Here is a 23,549-nt window from a genome sequence, read left to right as displayed (position 1 = left end):
TACTAGATTTGTAAGGCTTTTGGTTCCCCATTGCACTGCATATCTTGAAGACTCTGTCCTACCTCTTCTGTACTGTAGCACTCCTGATTCTTATTTTATAGATGGCCATTTCTCCTTCCCGGATGCCTCAGCCTCCAAACATGATGAGCACCCACGCCAACAACATGATGGCCCAGGCACCCACTCAGAATCAATTTCTGCCACAGAACCAGTTCCCATCATCCAGTGGGGCAATGAGTGTGAACAGTGTCAGTATGGGGCAGCCAGCAGCCCAGACAGGCGTTTCACAGGTACATTCAGTGTGGGAACCTGGACAGCCCCAGCCTCTGTGACAAGATGTCTTACTTTATTTTTTGGAAGTTAGAGTTCTAGAATATATATCTCTTCATTGTTCTCCACTTTGTCCTTTTTTTTTTTTGTAATTTTTAATTTTTCAGCTCTCTCTAGGTGAACTTCACACAAAAAGTAAAATGATTGTTTTTTTTTTTTTTTTTTTTGCTTATGCTTTATGTCTTGATCTTTGGATTTTGGTTCCTTTTTGTATATTTTAGAGATCCAAGATTAACATGTCACCCTGAGAAATGCTGGTACTTGAAGAAGGGTGAATTTCCTCTTAGTGACTCGGTTTGTGTGCCGCCTATGTTGGGGTGTCAGGCTAGCAGGGTCATTGAGAATAGCACTCTCCTCATTGAGTATGTTTCAGTTATTCATTTAAAGTTAAAGATACTCCTTTTCCATTCATTTTACTGCTTTGGTTAATTGTTGTGTATCAAATGTCAGCTACATACAAAGTATTTAAAATAGGTCAAATCTTTCCCAAAATATAAGATTCATGTCTTTTTAGACAATGAGCTAATATTGAATGAGTTAGATTTACTCCATAATGATTAATTTCTCTATCATTTCTTTAGAATAGAGGTCGGGAAACCAATTCCCCTTCTTCCCACAGTCTCCCCATGCAGCCCAGACTGCAGTCTTCCTTTCTCAGCCATATGCCACAATGACCAACAGTAGACCTTTTCTATAAAAAGCCAGATAGTAAACATAAGTATGTTCTTAACTCTTTAGGTCTGCTTTTATGATGTACAAGTAGTTATAGGCAGCACTTCAGTATTTGGCTGGTTGTGGTTGTCATCCTGTGAAACTGTTCTGGGTCCTAGGCCAAACTTCTGTGTGATGTTGATTCTTTTTTTTTGTTTGTTTGTTTGTTTTTGAAAGGTCAACAATTCTCTAGTGTCTCCACAGTTGAAAACCACTGTACTCACATGATCCAGTGTTTCAGCTCCCCCCAAAAGAAAAAACCCACTTTTTTCTGTGGTCCAAGTTACAAGTAGATGTGACAAAACATGAAATCAGTAAGCTAAGTAATCACCTGTCTAAGCCATGAATATTGTAGCTAGATATTGTAGTTGTACAACTCAAAGTATGAGAAGCAGTTGAGTGTGAACTTTATTACATGGTACAGTGTATGCTATAAATGTTTAGTCTGTGAATTTGTACAAGTGAAACAGCCCCATGAAACTAGCAGAACTAATTAAGAAACTGTGATTAAATTTTCTTTTTCAAGTCTCTGATGTTTTCAATTGGGTAACATACTTTTAACATACACTCTCTCTGTTTCTTTTAGAGCCAGGTGCCTGGTGGTGCTCTTCCTAACCCTCTGAACATGTTGGCTCCCCAGGCCAGCCAGCTGCCCTGCCCACCAGTGACACAGTCACCTTTGCACCCAACTCCACCGCCTGCTTCCACAGCTGCTGGCATGCCCTCTCTCCAACATCCTACGCCACCTGGGATGACACCTCCCCAGCCAGCAGCTCCCACTCAGCCATCCACTCCTGTGTCATCTGGGCAGACTCCTACTCCAACTCCTGGCTCAGTACCCAGTGCTGCCCAAACACAGAGTACCCCTACAGTCCAGGCAGCAGCACAGGCCCAGGTGACTCCACAGCCTCAAACCCCAGTGCAGCCACCATCTGTTGCTACCCCTCAGTCATCACAGCAGCAGCCAACACCTGTGCACACTCAGCCTCCTGGCACACCGGTGAGCCTCTTTCAGTCTGTCATTATCAAGCTAAACTCTTAGAGAATACTTTCCCATAACAATGTTCTCTCAGGCACTCGAGAGGCAGAGGCAGGCAGGCAATTCTGAACATGAAACTAGCTAGCCCCACAAAGTAAGACCTATTATTATTATTAATAATAATAATAATAATGATGATGGAAGGAAAAGAAAGAAAGAATACCCTATCAGGATGCTGTGGCATTTTGCTCTGATGCTAAAAAGTGTGTGTGTTCCTGATGGAACTGTAATAAATTGTGCTTTGTTCTTACTATTGACCCTAAAGGAAGGCCTGGCTTAGAATTACCCTTGTTTGAAGTACTTTACAGAAATTAATAGTCATTGGTATATCACAGTAAAGACAAATTGAACTGTATGTACGACAATTATTTTCCCTGTTTTCTGTTCTAGATTAATATCATCTAGGTTTTAATAGTTTTTGTGCTTAGATTCATGGGTTTGGTAAACATGCCAAGCTCCAAACTACAGGTTCTCTAACCTGACTCATCAGCCTTCTTTCAGAATGGAATACATTTCTTGTGGTGATGAGCTGAGCAGGTCTGTTTTTCATCCTGCCCGGATTCCGCACGGCTAGCTTTACCCTGGAAATAACAACACACAAATTGTATTCATTTAAACACTGCCTGGCCCATTAGTTTCAGCCTCTTATTGGCTAATTCTCACATCTTGCTTTAACCCATATTTAGTAATCTGTGTAGCACCACGAGGTGGTGGCTTACCCGGGAAAGATTCAGCATGTCTGACCTGGCGGCTGGCTCCATGGCAGCTGCTTCACTGCCTTCTTTCTCCCAGCATTCTATTCTGTCTACTCCGCCTATCTAAGCTGCTGTCCTATGAAAAGCCAAGGCAGTTTCTTTATTAGCCAATGAAAGTAACACATAGACAAATGACCCTCCTCCATCATTTTCTTACTCATATTGAATAACAACACCTTCTATGGCTCTAACCAGCCCATTCTTTTCTGTAGATGGCTTTGGAAGGATGGGAGATGTTCCCTGCATCATCCCAGGACTACTGGCCAGTGCCTAGCCAAGTGCCTTTCTAGAAATACAGAAATCTTAGTATCGTTTTCTTTTGAGTCTAGTCTATAGATTCCCCTCCTCTCAGATTTATGTTAATTCCATTCTGGGATATTCAGAATATTTGTAGAATGACAGAATTAATCAAATGACAATTCCAAAGATGACATTATTATTTTTCTTTCTCCATAAGGACATATACTTTCTCTGACACTGCATTTTGTCTCTTAAGTTGTTTCCTACCTTCAGACCAGGGCGTGAGGCAAGCACTCTGCCACTGACTGCATCCTGTGCCCTCTAAAGAGATTTCTTTCTATCTCCTTTATTAGTTTATGTGGTACTTTATTGGGTAAAGTCTGTTACATGGCCATGGAATGTTTGTTTACTCCAACACCATCATTGTCCTGTGTTAACACAGGCTTATTGGATATTCTGCTTCACATAGGCCGCTAGTTCTCAATCTCCTCATAATTACTTAAGTGTTTATCATGAGCCTGAATACTAATGAAGGGAAATAATGGTCAAATAATCCAGTAGAAAACGAAGAGAAAATGATTTTATGTTAGAATTTAGAAAACTATTCTCCTGGCTCTTCATTTTTGGTAAGAAGTAAATCATGTTTCTGGCAGTGACTTCCTCTAGAGTGCCTTCCAAGAGCTTCTGTTCTTTAGTGTTCCTACTTGGTGCTTAGGTTGTACAGAGAAATACTAAAAAGAAAGCTGGGGTTGAAAGGGCAGGAGCTGAAGGCATTGATGTGGTCTGCTTTACAGCGATGAATGATTATTATCTTTGCAGCTTTCTCAGGCAGCAGCCAGCATTGATAATAGGGTCCCCACTCCCTCCTCTGTGACCAGTGCTGAAACCAGTTCCCAGCAGCCAGGACCTGAAGTTCCCATGCAGGAAATAAAGACAGAAGTTCAGACCGATGATGCTGAGCCTGATCCTGGTGAATCCAAGGGGGAACCTCGGTCTGAGGTACATGTTGTTCCCCAAGTGGCAATACATGGCTTGTGTGTGGTAGCTTTACCTATATATCCTAGGACCTACCATGATGTTTGGATATTCATTTTAAATGTTGGTGTTTTCTAGAAGTCTTTTTGATGATGTTCTTCATTTCTAGTTTTGTAGAAGGGGGTGATATATTCGTTTACTAACTTATGGAAGAAATTGAAATCTGGGAGCCAAGAGCTGAATCCAGCCTGTGAATTTGTGGTTTTGTTTGAACTGCTCAGTATTTTAAAAATCAGGAAATTGCAAATAAAACTTTTGATACTTGATTTTCCTCAAAAGATGAACAATTCTTTCATCAGTACACTAATATTTCTTTATGGCAGGCAGTGTCCCACCTGATGTGGGATGTGTCCCTCAGGTGGGACAAAGGTTTCCCAATTAGTCCAAGCCTCATATCACACTCTTTATCTCAGAGCATGGGATTTTGATCCTTGTTTCAGTTTTCCAAGATACTTTTACTTCCCAACTAGACGTATCAGTATTTCACTGAGCATATAAACATACCCTCCCCCCCTCCTTTTTTTTGGTATTTGGAGATCCAAGGTTTCTCTGTGTGGTACTGATTGTCCTGAAACTCTTGTAGACCAGGCTGGCCTTGAACCAACAGAGGTCTGCCTGCCTCTGCCTCCTGAATGCTGGGATTAAAGGTGTGAGCCACCATTGCCCGGCTATAAGCTTTTATATTGAAAAAATTTTAATTAGAACTGTGATTGTATCAATGCTGTATGAAGTGATTCAGTGGGACATGGGGTATTTTGTTCCTTTCCCTAACAAGAAAAAAAAAATGGACGTGTACCTTTAACCAAAAGAACTCTTAGCAAACCCATGTATGCAAGGAGACTTAAGAGTAGAAATAGACTAGGTTATGGGGTCTGACAGTTATCTATCCTCTGTGGCTCTATTTTTCTCAAGATGTTGGAAGAGGACTTACAAGGATCTTCCCAAGTAAAAGAAGAAACAGACACAACAGAGCAGAAATCAGAACCAATGGAAGTAGAAGAAAAGAAACCCGAAGTAAAAGTAGAAGCTAAAGAGGAAGAAGAGAACAGTGCTAATGGCACAGCCTCACAGTCAACATCCCCTTCCCAGCCACGCAAAAAAAGTAGGTCACATTTTCTGTAACTTAAGACTATGCTGTGCTTCCACACCAAAGATTGAAAGCTGTGGCGGGAAAATGATTACAAATTTCCTTTTATGCTCTTTGCCTGTCATTCTCTAAGTTTTACTTCTGAGAATGGAGACAGCAGGGACTGGAGAAATTCAGTATGCTGGGCAAACATGAGGACCAGAGTTGGGATCCTAGCAATCCTATAAAATGCTGGGTGTGCACTGTGGGAGGCAGAGACTTGAGAAGCTGGGGCTTGCCAACCACCAGCATAACTCCAGGTTTTTTGTTGTTGTTGTTGTTTTTGTTTGTTTGGTTGGTTGGTTTTGGTTTTTCGAGACAGGGTTTCTCTGTAGTTTTGGAGCCTGTCGTGGAACTTACTCCGTAGACCAGGCTGGCCTCAAACTCACAGAGATCCGCCTGCCTCTGCCTCCCGAGTGCTGGGATTAAAGGCGTGCGCCACCAGAGCCCCCGCAACTCCAGGTTTAGTAAGAGACTTCTTAAAGGGATAAGGCAGGACTCCAGTTGTCCCCCTGGCCTCCATGAATGCATGCAGAGGTATACACGCCTGCACACACTCAAGTACTGCATATGCCCCCCACCCCCACCCCCACCCAGACACATATGTAAGAGAAAAATAACAATAACAGGCTATGGCTCTCTTCTGAGATGAGATGTTGTTCTGGATTGTTGAACAAGCTAAGGGTTGTAGGCTCTGCAGAGGCAGATATAAAGAGCTGTTGGACAAAAATGCTCTCATTTGAGGCAAATGATTACTGTCCGTGTGTTGTGCTTTCAGCACATATGTGTGCGAATTAGAGATTTGTGCTGATGGAGAGGAGTAAGGGGCTGTCCAGCTGCTGTGATTTGGCCTGGCATGGGAATATAAAGCTCCAGATGTATGAGGTTAGCTCAGGGCAAGTAGAAATTGAGTGTACTCCACTGAAGATGTGTCCACGGTAAGAAACAGTAGGATGCTGGAAGATTGTCAAGTGACCCTTGCTTGACCTTGGAAGTTGAGAAAGTGCAGAGAATGTAGGTGACTGAGGCAGTAAAGCTCCACATGGGAAGGGAATTCCTTGTATAGTGGGTTTTTGATTATGTTGGACTATCTAGTCATTGCTTATCCTTTGAAGAAGTAAAACTGAGGAAAATAAAAATATTTAATTCATTTAAATTAATGTCTGTTAATGGTAACATTTACCCCACTTCCATCCCAAGAATGGGATATCATTACCTGTGATATCGCTAACCTCAATGAACACATTTTTACAAAAATTATCTTTCCAAACAAAAATTGTAAAAAAGTGACATTATTTTGTGATCCTGCAATGTTTTGAAGAGTGTTACGGTGACTGAATTGGACTATTGAGGTCTGCCCTACACTCTGTTGAGATGGTATTGTTTGAACTGGGTGAGGAGTTCTTCATGGCCCTTTCAGGTAACTAGGAGTACTCTGCTCTGACAGATACTTCAAAATTCAACAAGCAGAAACTCTTGAGGGTGAGTTAATGTCATCCTTTGGTCAACTGCAAGGTACTAGGTCATTGAGTTATGAGCATTTTCAAAGTGCTGACATACTTGATGCTGTATCAACCCCCTTCTCCAAAGACTCACAGTTTCCAGTATCACTGTCAGTTTCATAAAACAAATCTTAAAAACTTTGAAAAATAGCAAGCTCATGTAGCAAAAGTTTTCCAAAACATTTTTGATGAAGGCCAGATTTTACCATTGGCCACAAATATTGTCATTTGTCCTTGAAGTAACTGGCTCACTTAGTTGATTTTTTTTTTGGGACAAAACTTTGCCACAGACAAGAACTGAGTAACAGCTTTGGTTTTTGTTTGTTTGTTTGTTTTGTTTTGTTTTTCAAGACAAGGCTTCTTTGTAGCTTTGGTGCCTGTCCTGGAACTAGCTCTTGTAGACCAGGCTGGCCCGGAACTCACAGAGATCCCCCTGCCTCTGCCCCCCCCCCCATCCTGTGCTGGAATTAAAGGCCTGCACCACCACCGCCCAGCTGAGTAACAAGTGACAGCTCTGTATTTATCACCTTTGTAAGTTCTCTGTCTTCAGGGGAGAGAAGCAGTTCCTGCTGTCATCCCCTGTGCTGACCCTGCTGCTGGTTCCCAAGGCTGCTGCTCCACAGCGTGACCTCCTGTTGTATTACAGAGTGGCAGCACCTGTGGGAAGATGAGATTTATCGAGAGCATTGATGCTACTACCTCATCGAGGATGTACTGTGTTGGCTGGCATTTTTTTTTCCTCAGAGTAGTGTGGCCACAAAGATTGGAAGAACCTCCCATTCTTTGCCTCCTCAGTGCCACTACTAACATAGTGTGTTTCTGTGTTAGGGGTCATTTGGATCTCAGAGACCCCAGAGAGACCTAGGACAGTGCTAGGACATTCTTGACTGATTAGTAAACTGAGTTGTTCAGTTTATGTAAAACTACTTTGTTGAATCTTCAGTACTACATATTGGGCTACATGGGTGTTATAAGCCACACACTTGAGAATTGTGTATAGTTTACCATTCTTACTGAACGAAGCTTATGATGCTTGCAAAGTGTAATAACATTCTGTGCCATATCAGCTAATTAGTCACAGGGAACTTGATTCTGATATAGTTACCGACTTCTCTTTCCTTATGGACTCATATTACACAAGCGTGGTAAAGATAAGAATTTGAAAATACTTTATTTAGCATAGGCTTTAATTGATAAATTAAACAGAATGACACACATTCAGACACTTTACTTACCACTGGGGAGAAGAGTGAGAGTGATCAGACCTTTTCTTTAAGACTGTGTATCTGTGTATGTCTACAGTGTCTAGTAGATGGAAGGATCCCCTGGAGCTGAAGTTACAGGTGGTTGTGAGCTACTCAACATGGGTGATGGAAACTAAACTCCAGTCCCCAGGAAGAGAGCAGCAAGTGCTCTTAACCACTAAGCTTCCTCTTTAGCCCCTAAAATTGCCTTTTTTTTTTTTTTTTTGGTGGACATGAGGGTGCTCACACATGACACATACAGGTAAGTGGAAGTCAGAGCAAAACTTGTAGGAGTTGATTCTTTGCATCATACAGGTCCATCCCACAGATTAAGCTCAGGTTGTCAGGCTTGGCAGCAAGTAGCTTTACCTAGTAAGCTATCTCATTAGCCTGTAAGCAGGGTTTTTTTTTTTTTTTTTTTTTTTTGATTTTTTTTTTTCGATACAGGGTTTCTCTGTGGCTTTGGAGCCTCTCCTGGAACTAGCTCCGTAGACCAGGCTGGTCTCGAACTCACAGAGATCTGCCTGGCTCTGCCTCCCGAGTGCTGGGATTAAAGGCCTGCGCCACCATCGCCCGGCTTTTTTTTGATTTTTTGAGACAGGATTTCTCTGTGGCTTTGGAGCTTGTCCTGGAACTAGCTCTGTCGACCAGGCTGGAGCAGTTTTGTTGTTGTTGTTGTTGTGTTGTTTTTTTTTTTTTTTGAGATGGGGTCTCTCTATGTAATACTAGCAGACTTACAGAGATTCACTTATCTCTGCCTTCTGAGTACTGGGGTTAAAGGCATGTGCTGCCATATTGACTGAGGTTTTCTGTCCTGCCCCGTTCCCACAGTCATTAAGTCCCAAAGAAATCACACAGAAGTCTACATTAGTTTTAAACTGGTTGGCCTAGTGGCTCAGACTCCTTATTAACTATTATAACTTAATAGTAGTCCATTCTTGTCTGTTAGCCACAAGGCTTAGTACCTTATTTGGTGAGGCAGTCACATCTTGCTTCCTCTGAGGCTAGGTCAAGACTACAGACTAGGACTTCCTTCTTTCCAGAAGTCTCATTGACCGCCTCTACTTCCTGTCTGGTTGTCCTGCCTATACTTCCTGCCTGGCTACTGGACAGTCAGCATTTTATTAAAATACAATTGACAGGGTACAAACCATTGACCCACAGCACTGCCACACCCAGCAGTTTTTGGTGCCTGTCCTGGAACTAGCTCTTGTAGACCAGGCTGGCCTCGAACTCACAGAGATCCACCTGCCTCTGCCTCCCCAGTGCTGGGATTAAAGGCGTGTGCCACCACCGCCCAGCATATTTATGTATTTTTAATTGTTTATTTCTGGCTGTCTGACTGGCTTACTCTGAGATAGGGTCTCGCTCCCATAGCCCATGCTGGCCTGGAACTCAAAGCAGTCCTTTTTTGCCTTGCCCTCCTGAGCATTGGATAGGACAACGGTAACAACAGAATGGGTGGGAAATGTGATGGCTAAGAGGGGAGAGCAGTAGGCACTGGCAGATGTTAAAGAAACACCATGAACTTTCAGAGACTTTCTCTTTTTGTAGTTTAGTTATTGTTTACATTTGTGTATGGGGGTGCAGTAGAGAAAGGTATATTTCAAGTGAGTTGAATTTAACTGAGCCAAACATAGAAGAGCATCACCAGAGAATTCACAAAAGGTCCCAGCAATGAAATGGCTTTATTTACTGCCTAGCTTGGTCAGGGAAGCAGAATTAGAAATCAACTTCGTTTTCTGTTGCAGCAGTATTTGAAGATTGGGAATTTTTGTTGAAACAAACTCCTCCATGCTCTATTTTGTCTCGTGGTCTGAGTGTCAGATTTAAAGGCCACACTTTACTATGTTCAGAAACCCCAACTTAGGCCTCTAGGTCAAGAATTCCTCCAGTGATGAATAAAATGTCAGAGTGCTCAGAAAGAATTGTGGGTGGGAAGTAGAAGTCACTAGGCTTGTAGTTTGAATGTGATGATGGATGTATCTGAGTGCCCATTATGTGATTTATCTTCCCAATGTTTTTCTCCCTCTAGTCTTTAAACCTGAGGAGCTACGCCAGGCACTTATGCCAACTCTAGAAGCACTCTACAGACAGGACCCAGAGTCTTTACCTTTTCGGCAGCCTGTAGATCCCCAGCTCTTAGGAATCCCAGTAAGTTAATATGAAGGATGGGTTAGAACATTGAGTATTTATTGCTTCATCTCTTAAAATTAAGTAAAATAATTGCTTTGAGGATTTTCCCCCTCATATAAAAATCTGTCAGCTGTTATTGATGGGTCAGAAGCATTTACTGTTCTTGAAGCCCACCTGCTTTAGCACAGAGCCCCTTTATATCAGAGGCTTTGTGTACAGTTTATCTACAAGAATTGGCCTAAAGAATAAAAATGCCAACTATGATATACAAATCAATCACTATTTGATATCCTTGGGAGACTTGGAAAGGCCATGTGCTCTTTCAAAATTAGTGTTTGTATTAATCATTAAATTACATTTTGTTTCTGTAGAAGTATGCATTTTCTGATGCATTTGTTTACCATTTTTTATTCAGCAAATTAAACCCCTCATTTTCATTAAAATTGTGTTCTAATAATCCCTTTATTGTTTGCTTTAGCTTTGCCTTTGCAGTAATTTAGTCACACGCGCACATTATCAGTCGCCATGTTAGCGAGTCAAATCAGAGGAATATTTGCGGTTATCTTCTTTTCACTTCATTTTTTACTCTTGGGAATAGAATGTCTGATTTTTTTATTATTAAACTTTGGGGGATTCACTCATGAGGTTGACTTTATTTTTTAGGATTATTTTGATATTGTGAAGAATCCTATGGACCTTTCTACCATCAAACGGAAGCTGGATACAGGGCAGTACCAAGAACCCTGGCAGTATGTGGACGATGTCTGGCTTATGTTCAACAATGCGTGGCTGTATAATCGTAAGACATCCCGGGTCTATAAATTTTGCAGTAAACTCGCAGAGGTCTTTGAGCAAGAAATCGACCCTGTTATGCAGTCTCTTGGATATTGCTGTGGACGAAAGGTATAGTATTTCTGGAAAACAAATTTTTCTGGTTAATCCAACTAAGATGGTGTTACACTAAGATTCTGACCATAAACATGTGCTTGGGAGCTCTAGGGTATATTGCAGTCTTCGTAACAGTTGCCTTATTGATGTGATATCGTGGTCAAAGTGAGAGGTACTCACTGGCAGATCTCTCTCAGTGTTCTTTGGCCATTGTATCTGTCTGTAATATCTGAAACCAGAGATATGCCAATTCTGTCATATTAAAAGTAAAAAATGTCCTGAAACAGCTATGAACATTGGTAGAATATTACCTCATGCCGGGCGGTGGTGGCGCACAGCTTTAATCCCAGCACTTGGGAGGCAGAGGCAGGCGGATCTCTGTGAGTTCGAGACCAGCCTGGTCTACAAGAGCTAGTTCCAGGACAGGCTCCAAAACCACAGAGAAACCCTGTCTCGGAAAAAAAAGAATATTACCTCATGTTCTAGTTAGTAACTTACTAGTTGGGTGTGACTCCATAGCATGCTAGATACTTGGGGATGGTAAGTGGGATATATGTTTAGTATTTTCTCTTTGTTCTTGCAGTATGAGTTTTCCCCACAGACTTTGTGCTGTTATGGGAAGCAGCTGTGTACAATTCCTCGTGATGCAGCCTACTACAGCTATCAGAATAGGTAAGCATCATGTAGGTCCCTGTATTCCAAAATAAAGGAAGGTGGTAAGACGAGGATTGTGCATTTTGTCATAGCCTGAATGTGTTACATATTTCCTGAAATTCCTATAAAAAAAATGCTACAATTTCACCGGGCGATGGTGGCGCACGCCTTTTTAATCCCAGCACTCGGGAGGCAGAGGCAGGTGGATCTCTGTCAGTTCGAGACCAGCCTGGTCTACAGAGCTAGTTCCAGGACAGGCTCCAAAGCCACAGAGAAACCCTGTCTCGAAAAAACAAAAACAAAAAACAAACAAACAAAAGCTACAGTTTCTGTGCCCTTTGGTCCCCTTATTTTAAAGCATACATTTGCTGAACATGGGGGCTCAGACCTTTAATCCCAGCACTTGAAGGCAGAGGCAGGCAGATCTCTGTGATTTCGAGGCCAGCCTAGCCTACAGAGTGGTTTGCAGGCAGCCAGGGTTATGTAGAGAGATTCTGTCTCAACGGGGGGAAAATATATACATTTATAGTAAAAAATTTAATGTTATTGTGGGCTAAGGCTCACTAGTAATTACTTGAAATACAAAACTGTAGCCAAGAGGCCAAAGTTAAGACTAACCTTGGAAAAGCCTGAAATGACTTTTAAGATATTCAGAATATAGGAAGTTGGATTTATTCTACAGAAAATACATACCTACATCATTTGGCCTTGCTGGGTCTGGTAGACTTGTAGGGGTATTTGTTTTTGTTTTTGCTTTTGCTTTGTTTTTTGAAAAAGAACACAAGGGTACTCTTTGCTAACACTGCAACATGAGGACTGGTGTCCCTTAATAAATTCAAGACTAGCTCTCCTGAGACCAGTGGGAGCACAGCGAGACCCTGGTGTTTGTTTTGTTTTTATTTGTTTTAAAAACTACTTTGTTTTAGATGCTACTGTCTTTGAGAGTGGTAAGCCTGCCTGGAAAATAGTTGGCATCCTTTTGGAATGTTAAGGTGGTTAGACTCTTATGTAGAGGGACAATGAATGATGATGATATACAAATAACCTCTGTAGTTTGAAGCTTATTTTGAAAATTAAATTCCTTAATGCCAATGTGCTTTTTTGCTAAGATGAAGTGAAATTCCTTTCTGTCAGTTGTATTATGAGACCTCTTGTTGCCTTGTTAAGACTTCGTGCCTTAAAGAACAAGCTCTGACTTACACTGAAGTCAGTACTGTTGATTGCACTTTCTAAACCAGCAATGGGAGCCTCTTTGTGACCAACAAGGAACTTTTTTGCATTTGTTCTTCATCTTGGAGCTTGCATTTACATCATGATTTGGCCCTTTGGATAGTTAGACTCTCGCTTATTTGGGCCATAACAAAAAAGGACTGTTGACTTATACAAAGATACTTATACATAAGTTTGACAAATTTGGAATTTTGAATTTTTTTATTAAGTATATTTTTTGGAGTTGTAATTATAAAAGAAAATGTAACTATCTTCATGATAGCTCCTATACAATTGCTGTTTAAAAAAAAAAAAGAATTTGATGGCTGACAAGGCAGCTTATTGGTGTAGGGCATTTGTTGTCAAACTTGATAACCAGAGTTTGATCCCTGGGCCTACATGGTAGAAGGAGATTATGGACTCTCCTAAGTTGCTCTCTGATCTTCACATGCACACATGTGCATACAAATAAATAAATAAATTTTTAAAATAATCAAAAAAGAAAGACTCCTAAATCTTGTGTGATTTATAATTTATAATTCTCTAGCTCTGATGACCCTTCCCAGGGTCATCTCTAATAGAAGTGCAGCCTGAACTACTTGTCCTGGTGAAAACAACTTAACAAAACATTCCCCTTCTTAAGAGAAGTGTTTGGTGGGGGTAGTTGTACAGGTGTCTTGTTTTGTGGTCTGTGGTGTTGTTTGTAGTTACTAGTACTGTGGATAGACTCCAGAACATTGCTTATGCAGTGTCTGTCACCCTTGGCCTTGCAGTAGAAACATTGAGAGACAAAATTGAAAAGGATGCCATAACCCCTCAGGGGATCCTCCCACAATGACCATGTATTATGCCTTGTCCCCTCCATTTATTGTCTTAGCCCTGTGATACATTTCATGATGTATCAGACTTAACCTTGTTCAAGATACAAGTGCAATAGCATCTCTCCTAACTGGCTCTTGTTGTCCTGTCTTCAATGGGATAGTACATAGTATTGTACTTTGAAGACCATTGTGATTTATAGAAAGTTGTAAATTTGTTTATATGGTTGGCTGGTTTTGCTTTTTGTTTATTCATTTATTTATTTTTGGTTGGTTGGTTTTGTTTTGTTGAGATAGGGTCTCACTGTAGCTCAACATGACCTCACATTTGATTTTCTTGCCTCAACCTCCTGAGTGCTAGAATGACAGGCAGAGGCCACAACACCTGGCTTCCCCTAAGTATTTGGGCCTTTGCATTGTTTCACTGTTCTTGGTTGCTTAGGGACTCCTTGTAATGGCTTACACAGAACAGGGCCCATCCTCTGAGAGCAATTAAAGGTCAATTGAGCTGGTAGGATCAGGAAAGTTCAATGATAGAGGACAAACACTAGGATTATTCTGGAAGTGCTGAAATGCCTAATTTTATTTTTGTGTAGAACTTCACTTTTACTAAACAAAAGTATAAATACAGGAGTTGTATCCTATGTATGATACATCTCAAAAGTTTTTAGCCATTTGTACCCTCTGTGCTCTTAGAAAAGTACATGAATTGATCATTACCCTGTAATTCTAAGAAAGCAGCGACCAAATTCAACAATTAGCATTCCGATTGCTCATCATTATTTTCAAATTGAACACTATTGTGTTCCAAATAAATTCTGTTGTCACTTGTGCTAAAGTTTTAGGCACTTAAATCACTTTAAATGCTACAGACCATTAAAACAAGTGAAATTCTTAATGTTTATGCTAGTGGATGCTTACATTTTCACTTGGTTCTACATTTTTAAAATTGGAAAGTAACTTACTTTGAGGAAACTGTTACAGCTTTTCCAGTAATAATCTGAAGATAATGTGGAAATTATCTATAGATACTCCAATTTATAAATACTGATAGAGTATTTCAAACAATCTGCATTTGAAAATATACAATAAACTACTTTCATTCACAGCTAAACTCTATAGTTACATTGCTAACTTAGCAACCCAGATTTGTACTATCATTGGATTACGTGAACTGTTTCTCCTTCACGGTTGGTTCCATGTTCATCACACTACTTCCTTCACGCAAGACAGAGTGTTATCCAGATTGGTAATGGTTAAGAAATGAACTTCTGAACCTTTATTTTTAGGGAGAATGAAGTGTAGACTTTGTCATAATAATGACCGTCTACATGAAATTTCATCTTCATTAGAAAGCTGCCTTGTTCTGCTCTCTCTTCATCTCAGTGGAGGTTGATGGAATGAGGCTATCGGCCCTGTCCTCTCAATGAACAGGCTTGATTATGTGTAAATTTACTGCCAGTGCTTTGGGACAGACTCTAGAATCTTAATACTATCCCTCAAATTTTGTGACCTTGAGCTTCTCAGGAGTGGGAATTGGTCGCCACACACAGAGAGCTGAGGTTTTCTTGGCCATTCCCAGACTGGCTCTCATCGGTGCTTCTCTGTGCATTAGTTTCCATACTGGAAACAATGGGTGTGTGTTCTCGTGTCTTATGTGTTGTGAAGCTTTAATGACTGAAACGCTAAGAGTTTTTCCAAGTTCTTAAAATCATCAAGACTAAACTTGCGATTATGGTAGTTTCACTTCAAACTGCCCAGCAGTTCTTGCTGGCCCCCAGTAGTACATTTGCTTATATGATGGATGGATCACTTAGTTCTATGCTTTATTTTTAACAGAGTTCTTGGCTTGAGAGAATGTTTGCTTATACTGTGCCCTGCTGTATGTGGAAGAATTTTAAAGGCTCTATAAGAATATTTACAAAATTGTGAATGACAAGGACATTACTATGGTTTACTCAAAAATAGACAAAACTGTCTGTTCCTAGTCAGTTTTTAATCTTATCCTGGCAAGAATCTGCCCTGTTCATCAACAGAATGTGAAAAATTGGATAACCTGAAGATATTATGAATGTTCTGAATGAAGTTTTATGCTTTAAATTGGCTACATGTGTCAGTTAGTGAAGTCTGTGGACAAAATGCTCAATGCTTTAATGAAGGTGAAAACTGGGACTTGTGGGGGCCTCTCCTGGTGGCTCATGTCTCATTCTGTAGCTGAGTGAATGATGGATGAGTGAGTGAGCATGCGGCTGAGTGGTGAACGAGTGAGTGTGTGAGAGCATAGTTAGTGCCTCCTGCTCTGCACTGGGGGTCAGCCTGTGCTCCAAGTCTCATCAGTGTCCTTAATACTAATCCTTCTTGGCATCCTGTAGATGTAGTTTTGAGCGCTAAACCCACATTTTATTGTACTGCTGCTGCTAGCTTATGCTCATCTTTTTGCCTGTGTAATTTACCTCTGTTCAGCTTGTTTATTTTATAGTATTTTTGTGTGCTCATCTTGTTTTATGCAGAATCTGCCTTTTTGTTAACTTCTCATTCATGTCCTTTCCAAACATTTAAGTCTTTATTTTAATTGTTGTCACTTAACAACATGAGCCCTGGCTCATATTATATCACACAAGAAATTGGGATGATGGATAATAAATTTTCAAATGCAGATTGTGCTATTTAAAGATTACCTCTCTAAATTTGCTTAACTTGGGTTGATACCAAGTCAGAACACTCATTCGCCATGTATCTCATGAATAAATTGGTCCCAGTACCAAAATTCAAATCACAGCTTAGAAGTGAACCAAAACTTTTCCAAAATTGTTTGTGGGTTTGCATATATTGTATTGTATATACAATATATCACATTTTTTTCTCTGTATATTCTTATTAATAAATGGCTGGAAAGTCTTTGACCCTGACTGCATTTCTGTTAAGTGTTTGTCTAGAATATGGATTTGGTTTCATTTGTATTGTAACACAATTAATATTAACTGAGTTGATTAACTTGAGAAAATAGAAAATAAACAGTAACAACAAAAAATGGTTCTGGGTGCTCAACATTGTCACACGTTGGAAGATCTGGCTTAATATTGGAAGTAAAACCTCATGATGCTGTCAAGCATAAAATTTCCATTTTAAAAAAAATGAAGCTATTCCAGTTTAACTTGCTTTTAAAAGACTTTTTTCTCATACTGTTGTTCAAAGTAAAATTTTCTATTTTAAACCCTGGCTCAATATTTGATTTTATGACAAAATTCAGCTTTCTAAATTGAGGCTCCATGCAATTCTAGTATTAACTCCTTGAAAACATTTGCATCTTGGAGCCGGACCAAACCTGTCGTTATTAGTGATGATGGCCTATGATGCGTGCAATGAGACCGAATGCTAATCAATGCTTTGCCTTGGCTTTCTGCTTTGTGTTGTCTGGTGTTTGCGTCTTACCTCTGTGTCTGTGCTATTTGTTCCCTTCCCTGTTCTCTAATTCTGCCCTTCCCCACCTGCCCCCCTGTTCCTTTCATTGTCCTCACTGACCCATCAATCAACCAACAACGCCCCCCCTTCGTCGTGGTGCTCTGCCCTGCTCTGATTGGTGGCTTCGTTGCTTGGGTGGCTGTATGTTGTGATGGACCAGTTCACCCAAGTATGGCCTTCTTGCTGACAGGTATCATTTCTGTGAGAAGTGTTTCACAGAGATCCAGGGCGAGAATGTGACCCTGGGTGACGACCCTTCCCAACCTCAGACGTAAGTATGATCTTGCTATACTTCCTTGTGTTCATACCTGAAGAAGAAGCCAGATATATCATTTTGAGTTGTGTGCATTTTTGTGTTTTGTTTTTCTTCATATATTAACTATACCCACGTTTAATGGAAACATGGTTTCATGGGCATAGATATTTACTTAAAGATACAGGTGTCAGCCAAACAGCAACACCAGTTCTCCATCTTGCTCCGTTCAAGGCAGAATTAGTTCAGTTCTTGACCTTTGTACATTTCACCAACAAATAGCTTTTCCATGGTGGTAGGTTCCCTGCTTCAGTTAGACCTGAGAAGCCAGCTAGCCTTATCCACAGAAAGTGCATGTTGTGTACATATCACCAACACCGCCCTTTAAGAAAAACAAAACAGGCCTGGAGAGGTAGCTCAGAAGTTAAGAGCACTGACTGCTCTTCAAGAGGACCCAGGTTCAATTCCCAGCACCTACATAACAGCTCACACTCTCTGTAACTCCAGTTCCAGGGATTGACACCCTCACACAGACATACATGCAGGCAAAACCCAGTACACATAAAAATAAATTATTTTTTTAAATAAAAAATTTGGAATTGACTTTACCTTTTAAACCTTCATCTTTTAAGTGACTAAGCTACTGCAAGTTAGATTCCAGTCCTCTCTCCGCTTCTTCTAGTATAATATAAAAATGCCTATCATTCCTTGCTCCCTAGATGGATCCAGCATGTCCGTTAGTTACTCCTTCGGAGTGGCAGCAGCATAACCAGCAAGAGAAATGAAAACTACAGTGGCTACTTGACTCACTTGCATTTGTAAAATGCCAAAGTCATGCTGGCCTGCCCATCTACCCTAGCCTGCCAAGCATTTTATAGTTCCCTTTTCTGCACACCCAGTTAAAATCTTTCATGCTTCTGATCATGTTGGGAATCTGGCCCCAACATTAACAGGTCTCACAGACAGGAAAACTGCTTCAGAATTGATTTCATTGCCCTTGTCATCTTAATTCTTTGATCTGATTGTAGTTCATCATTGAATTGTAGACAGTAGGGATGGGGAAAGGCTTTTCAATAAAAGCTAAGGTTCAGTTATATATAAACAAAAGCTATGGATTACTCTTGACTGTCAATAACAGTTATGTACTGTGCTTTTCAAAAAGCTAGAAGAACATATTTTGAATGTTTTTATGCCCCCCTCCAAAAAGGTAAGTGTTGGAGGTGGTTAGTATATTTAGCCTAAAAAAAGCATTATGCAGTGTGCACAAGGGTATACCATTAATATGTACAACATTAAGTTTTGTATGTCACTTAGAATAAAAACTAAAGATGCAGAAAGGGGGCCAGCGGAATGAATCAGTAGTTACAGGCACTTTCATTGCAAATGTGGCAACCTGAGTTCTCTCCCCAAACCCACATGAAGGTGGAAGGAGAGAACCAACTTCAGAGTTGTCCTCTGATCTCCACAGGAGTACTGTGACATGTGTCTACACATGCACATCATGTTTACTCATGTGTGTGTGTGCACACACACAGTATGTAAACTCTTTTATTTAAAAGAAACAACAAAGAAAGTTATATCATTCCATGTGTCAGAAGTAGTTCACATATGCATGGATTGAAACCCAAATACTCCACCCTTCCAAAGTGGGAGTCCTCGATGGAGTCTTCTTACCTTGCATTGAGGGTGTATTGGCATTTAGCTGTGATCTTACCAATGTCAGTAGCTGTTTGCCATATGAACTTGACTGAAAATAAACATATTTAAATCTCAACACAATTTTGCTATCATAATCTAAATTATAATAATTATCTTACAGTAAAGCCAATAGTAGTTTAGAACAGATATTTTAAGAAAAAAAAAATGGTAGAGGAGTATATGTAGGTCAACTAAAATGTTTCTTTTTTCTTTTAAAAAGGACAATTTCCAAGGATCAATTTGAAAAGAAGAAAAACGATACCTTAGATCCTGAACCGTGAGTATATATACATACACACAAACACACACACACACATATATGTAGTTTTCTCTCTGTCTGTCTCTTTCTTCTGTTTGTCTTTTGAGATAGGTATGTATGGCCCTGGCTGCCCTAAACTCACAATACCTGCCTGCCTCTGCCTCCCGAGTGCTAGGATTAAAGGTGTGTGTCACAATGCCTGGTTCTTTTTTACTTAGAGTCTTAGATGAGGAAAGTTATTACTTGTGATTAGATTATGGGAGAATAAAATAAAAATAGGGTTTCTTTTCAAATTATCAAAAAGTCAAAATAGATGTCTCTGTAACATGTTCTCCAGTTTCTGGATTTTAATAGTGATAAGATTTTTTTTTTAAACTTTTTTTTTTTTTTAAGATATATTTATTATGTATACAACTTTCTGCCTCCATGTATACCCAAACGCCAGAGGAGGGCACCAGATCTCATTATAGATGGTTTGGAGCCACCATGTGGTTGCTGGGAATTGAACTCAGGACCTTTGGAAGAGCAGACGGCGCTCTTAACCACTGAGCCATCTCTCCAGCCCAATAGTGATAAGATTATGTGGATTAATGGACAGGAAAGATGGGTCAACGGTTTAAGGCACTGACTTCTCTTCCAGAAGTCCCAGGTTCAATTCCCAGCAACCTCATGGTGGCTCACAACCATCCATAGGGAAATCTGATGCCCTCTTCTGGCATTTAAAGGCATACATGCAGAGAGAGCACTCACATACATTAAATAAATGAATAAATAAGATTATGTGGGTGAACCAGGCAATGGTGGCACATGCCTTTAATCCTAGCCCTTGGGTGGCAGAGGCAGGAGGATCTCAAAGCCAGCCTGGTCTACAGGGTGAGCTCCAGGACCCTGTCTTGGAAAGGCATTAAATAAAAATTAAATAAAAATAAAGATGATGTGGATGTTTTAGTTCTGCTGAAACCTCTTTAAACCTTGGTAATAAGTATCTTTAAGGATTGCTTAGTGTGATTCCATAAAGAATACAGGCCATTATCTGAAATGGTAATATTGTCCCAGAGAAATTCCAAAAATAAGACATCTTAAGAACCACTTTCTAGGGGCTGGAGAGATGGCTCAGTGGTTAAGAGCATTGCCTGCTCTTCCAAAGGTTCTGAGTTCAATTCCCAGCAACCCACATGGTGGCTCACAACCATCTGTAGTGAGGTCTGGTGCCCTCTTCTGGCCTGCAGACATAACACACAGACAGACTATTGTATACATAATAAATAAATAAATTAAAAAAAAAAAAAAGAACCACTTTCTAAAAAATCTGCCCTGTGGAACTATAGTATCTATTCTTACCACTGCTGTTGCTTTACAAAGTTGGCTCTTCAAGGTTGGGACAAGTCTCACTTTTGCTTTGTTCTCTTGGCCCCCAAATCTCCTAGTTCCAGAGAGGTCAACTGCTATAATGGAAAATACTCAACTTGCCACACAGACACATATGGAGATCCAGCTTTCCTTTGGGAAGGTTACTATGTCCTCTAGCCTACTACTGTATAATACTTAAGGACAGGATTTCATTATAATGAATGCTGGGGCATATAGAGACTTCCCCCAAGGAAAATTCAGTTTTGTTTCTGATTCTCCATGCTATGTTGTTCTGTTGCCTATCATGGTCATCCCCCACCCCAATGTTAATGATTCATTTGTATGTATCAGTGTTTGCCTAAATTTATCTATATACAATACATGTGTGCCTAATGCCTACAGCAGCCAGAATAGGTCAGATTTCCCTGAACTAGAGTTACAAATGGCTTGGAGGTGAACTTAGGTTCTTAGTGTTCTTCACCACTGAGCCATCTCTCTAGTCCTTTTTGTGTGGGTTTTTAGTTTATTTTTGCAGCAACAGATGAGTGCAGGCAGCAGGAGCCACAGTGTACATGGTTCCGTGGATAAGAGCTTTTAGCATGGGTACAACACATCACTGGAGTGGACTTCTTGGTGTTGGTATTTCTTATCTAAAAGCAGGTGTTGCAGAGAGGGACATAACATTCTGAGCACAAAGGGCCTGAGTAAGATTGCTCAGTGGGTAAAAGCACTTGCTAAGGATACAGGACAACATGATTTCATTCCCAAGAATTCAAATAAAGGTAGAAGGAGAGAACTGATTCTACAAAGCTGGTTTTTGACTTCCATTTGTATACCTGCATTTGTGCACATGCCTTCCCTAACCCACACACAAAGGGAAACGGGGATAGAAAAAAAATAGAGAAAATCCAGGTAGTACAGGCTTCCAATTTTAGCACTGAGTAGACCAGAGATGGATCATGTGTTCAAGACCAGGCTGGACTTACATGGCCAGACCTCTTTTTACTCAACAGAAAAAGTAGGCAGGGTGGGGGTGAAGGTGGGATCCTGTTTCTTGATTAAGAAAATTAACATAGGCAAGCACGTTAAACATTTCTGCATTAGTCAGCACATACATGGATGCCAGAGCTTCTGAAAGTAGCTTAGACAACAGCGTGTGCCATATACTTAAGCTCCTGCTGAAAACTGCATATGTGTGGCTCCTGATATATAATTGTGCTTTCTTGTCTCCCAGCTTTGTTGACTGCAAAGAGTGTGGCCGGAAGATGCATCAAATTTGCGTTCTACATTATGACATCATTTGGCCTGCAGGGTGAGTGATTTGCTGTGATCTCTGGGAAAGAGGAGCAGCTGTGCACAAGTCATTGGTGTTTGTGGTGCTGAGTCTTGTTCATTGTCAGCAATTAAGGAAGGTGGCAGTTGGTTCTAAATTTAAATCTTGTGTTTGCCTGCTTTACAAATTGTAGACTCAGAGCCGTCTGTCTCTTCACTCTTCACAATGATGTGATTTAAACTGCCAACAAAGTATTTCAGTGCTGCATTTTACTGTTGAGTCTAATCTTATCATACCCATTATTTGTTGTACAGTTTTGTGTGTGACAACTGCTTGAAGAAAACTGGCAGACCTCGGAAAGAAAACAAATTCAGTGCTAAGAGTAAGTTTGCTAAAAATTTCTGTGTCCTTTGAACTTCTGTAGTTGCTCCCCTTTCTTTGTTACCTGTCACTGTGAACTTTGAGAGCTTAGTGACAGCAGTTTTCATGTGGAAGGTTTTCATTGTAGTAATTCAGCTTGACCCTTTATGACCAACTCATGTTTTCAGTAACGTTTTAGAGGGCTGAAAAAGTAGATTTCAGAAGAGCAAAGCTTCAGGTAGACGGTGGTGGCACATCCCTCTAGTCCCAGCATCCCTCTAGTCCCAGCACTCGGGAGACAGAGGTAGGTGGATCCTTGTGAGTTCCAGGACAGCCAGGGCTACACTAAGCCCTGTCTCAAAAAACAACAGAAAAAAAAAGTAAATTTCAGGATCTACTGAGAGAACATTGGTTGGCAGTTCCTTCTCCAGTAGCTTAGAAAGAATCGGGAGTCCTGTCCAGAAAAGACGTTCAGGCTCTCAGGGTTGTCTCCTGGGCTTAAGACTTGCTGTCCCTCAGTACAGGATTTCCCTTGGGGATTTCAGCAAGAATGGTAGTTGTCTTCTGAAGGTCTTTGTGCCTACTTCTGTGCTTGTCAGAACAATCACTCAGCTCTGAAGACTGCTGGGCACAGAGCTCAGCCTGACAAAACTTAGGAAGTTTGATGTTCACTAAAGTATAAAACAGATCTCTAATCTACTTGTTACTACTTTTAACTGAACAAATCTTTATTTTTTTCCTGAGTTTTTTTCCTTTGCTATTGGATTGTGTTTCCTTTTGGGGGATGGATTCAAGATGGTTTCTCAGTGTAGCCTTGGCTGTCCTGGAACTTGCTCTGTAGACTCAAACTCACAGATTGGCCTGCCTCTGTGTCCTGAGTAATGAGATTAAAGGAATGGGCCACCACCACCGAGTGTTGGTTATATCTTAATATACCTCCAAGGTACCACTCTTGTTATATTTATTGCAGAAAAATTAGTTTATATGAGATGTAAATTCTCAGATACTACTTGAGACAACAGTAAGGAATCTTCTAAGATTTACTTTTAAAAACATTAATTTAAGCCGGGCGGTGGTGGCGCACGCCTTTAATCCCAGCACTCGGGAGTCAGAGGCAGGCAGATCTTTGTGAGTTCGAGTCCAACCTGGTCTACAAGAGCTAGTTTCAGGACAGGCTTCAAAGCTACAGAGAAACCCTATCTCAAAT

General features: G+C 40.6%; 1 protein-coding gene across 2 annotated transcripts in view; it reads left to right on the top strand.

Moving 5' to 3' along the window:
* Crebbp (CREB binding protein) overlaps window positions 1-23,549 on the top strand; it is a 132,478-nt gene that overhangs the window by 94,653 nt on the left and 14,276 nt on the right. For both annotated transcript variants that reach the window (XM_050128667.1, XM_050128581.1), the window contains 11 exons: window positions 102-290; window positions 1,628-2,041; window positions 3,895-4,074; window positions 5,023-5,212; window positions 10,018-10,136; window positions 10,782-11,021; window positions 11,590-11,678; window positions 17,340-17,420; window positions 19,321-19,377; window positions 21,944-22,021; window positions 22,297-22,364. In XM_050128667.1, coding sequence (XP_049984624.1) covers window positions 102-290; window positions 1,628-2,041; window positions 3,895-4,074; window positions 5,023-5,212; window positions 10,018-10,136; window positions 10,782-11,021; window positions 11,590-11,678; window positions 17,340-17,420; window positions 19,321-19,377; window positions 21,944-22,021; window positions 22,297-22,364 — 1,705 coding nt within the window. The remainder of the gene's footprint in view (window positions 1-101; window positions 291-1,627; window positions 2,042-3,894; window positions 4,075-5,022; window positions 5,213-10,017; window positions 10,137-10,781; window positions 11,022-11,589; window positions 11,679-17,339; window positions 17,421-19,320; window positions 19,378-21,943; window positions 22,022-22,296; window positions 22,365-23,549) is intronic.

The sequence above is a fragment of the Alexandromys fortis genome, unplaced genomic scaffold (assembly GCF_014885135.2).
Source record: "Alexandromys fortis isolate MF-2015 unplaced genomic scaffold, M_Fortis_MF-2015_v1.1 scaffold_29, whole genome shotgun sequence".
NCBI lineage: Eukaryota > Metazoa > Chordata > Mammalia > Rodentia > Cricetidae > Alexandromys > Alexandromys fortis.
This window is presented reverse-complemented; position numbering and strand designations above follow the sequence as displayed.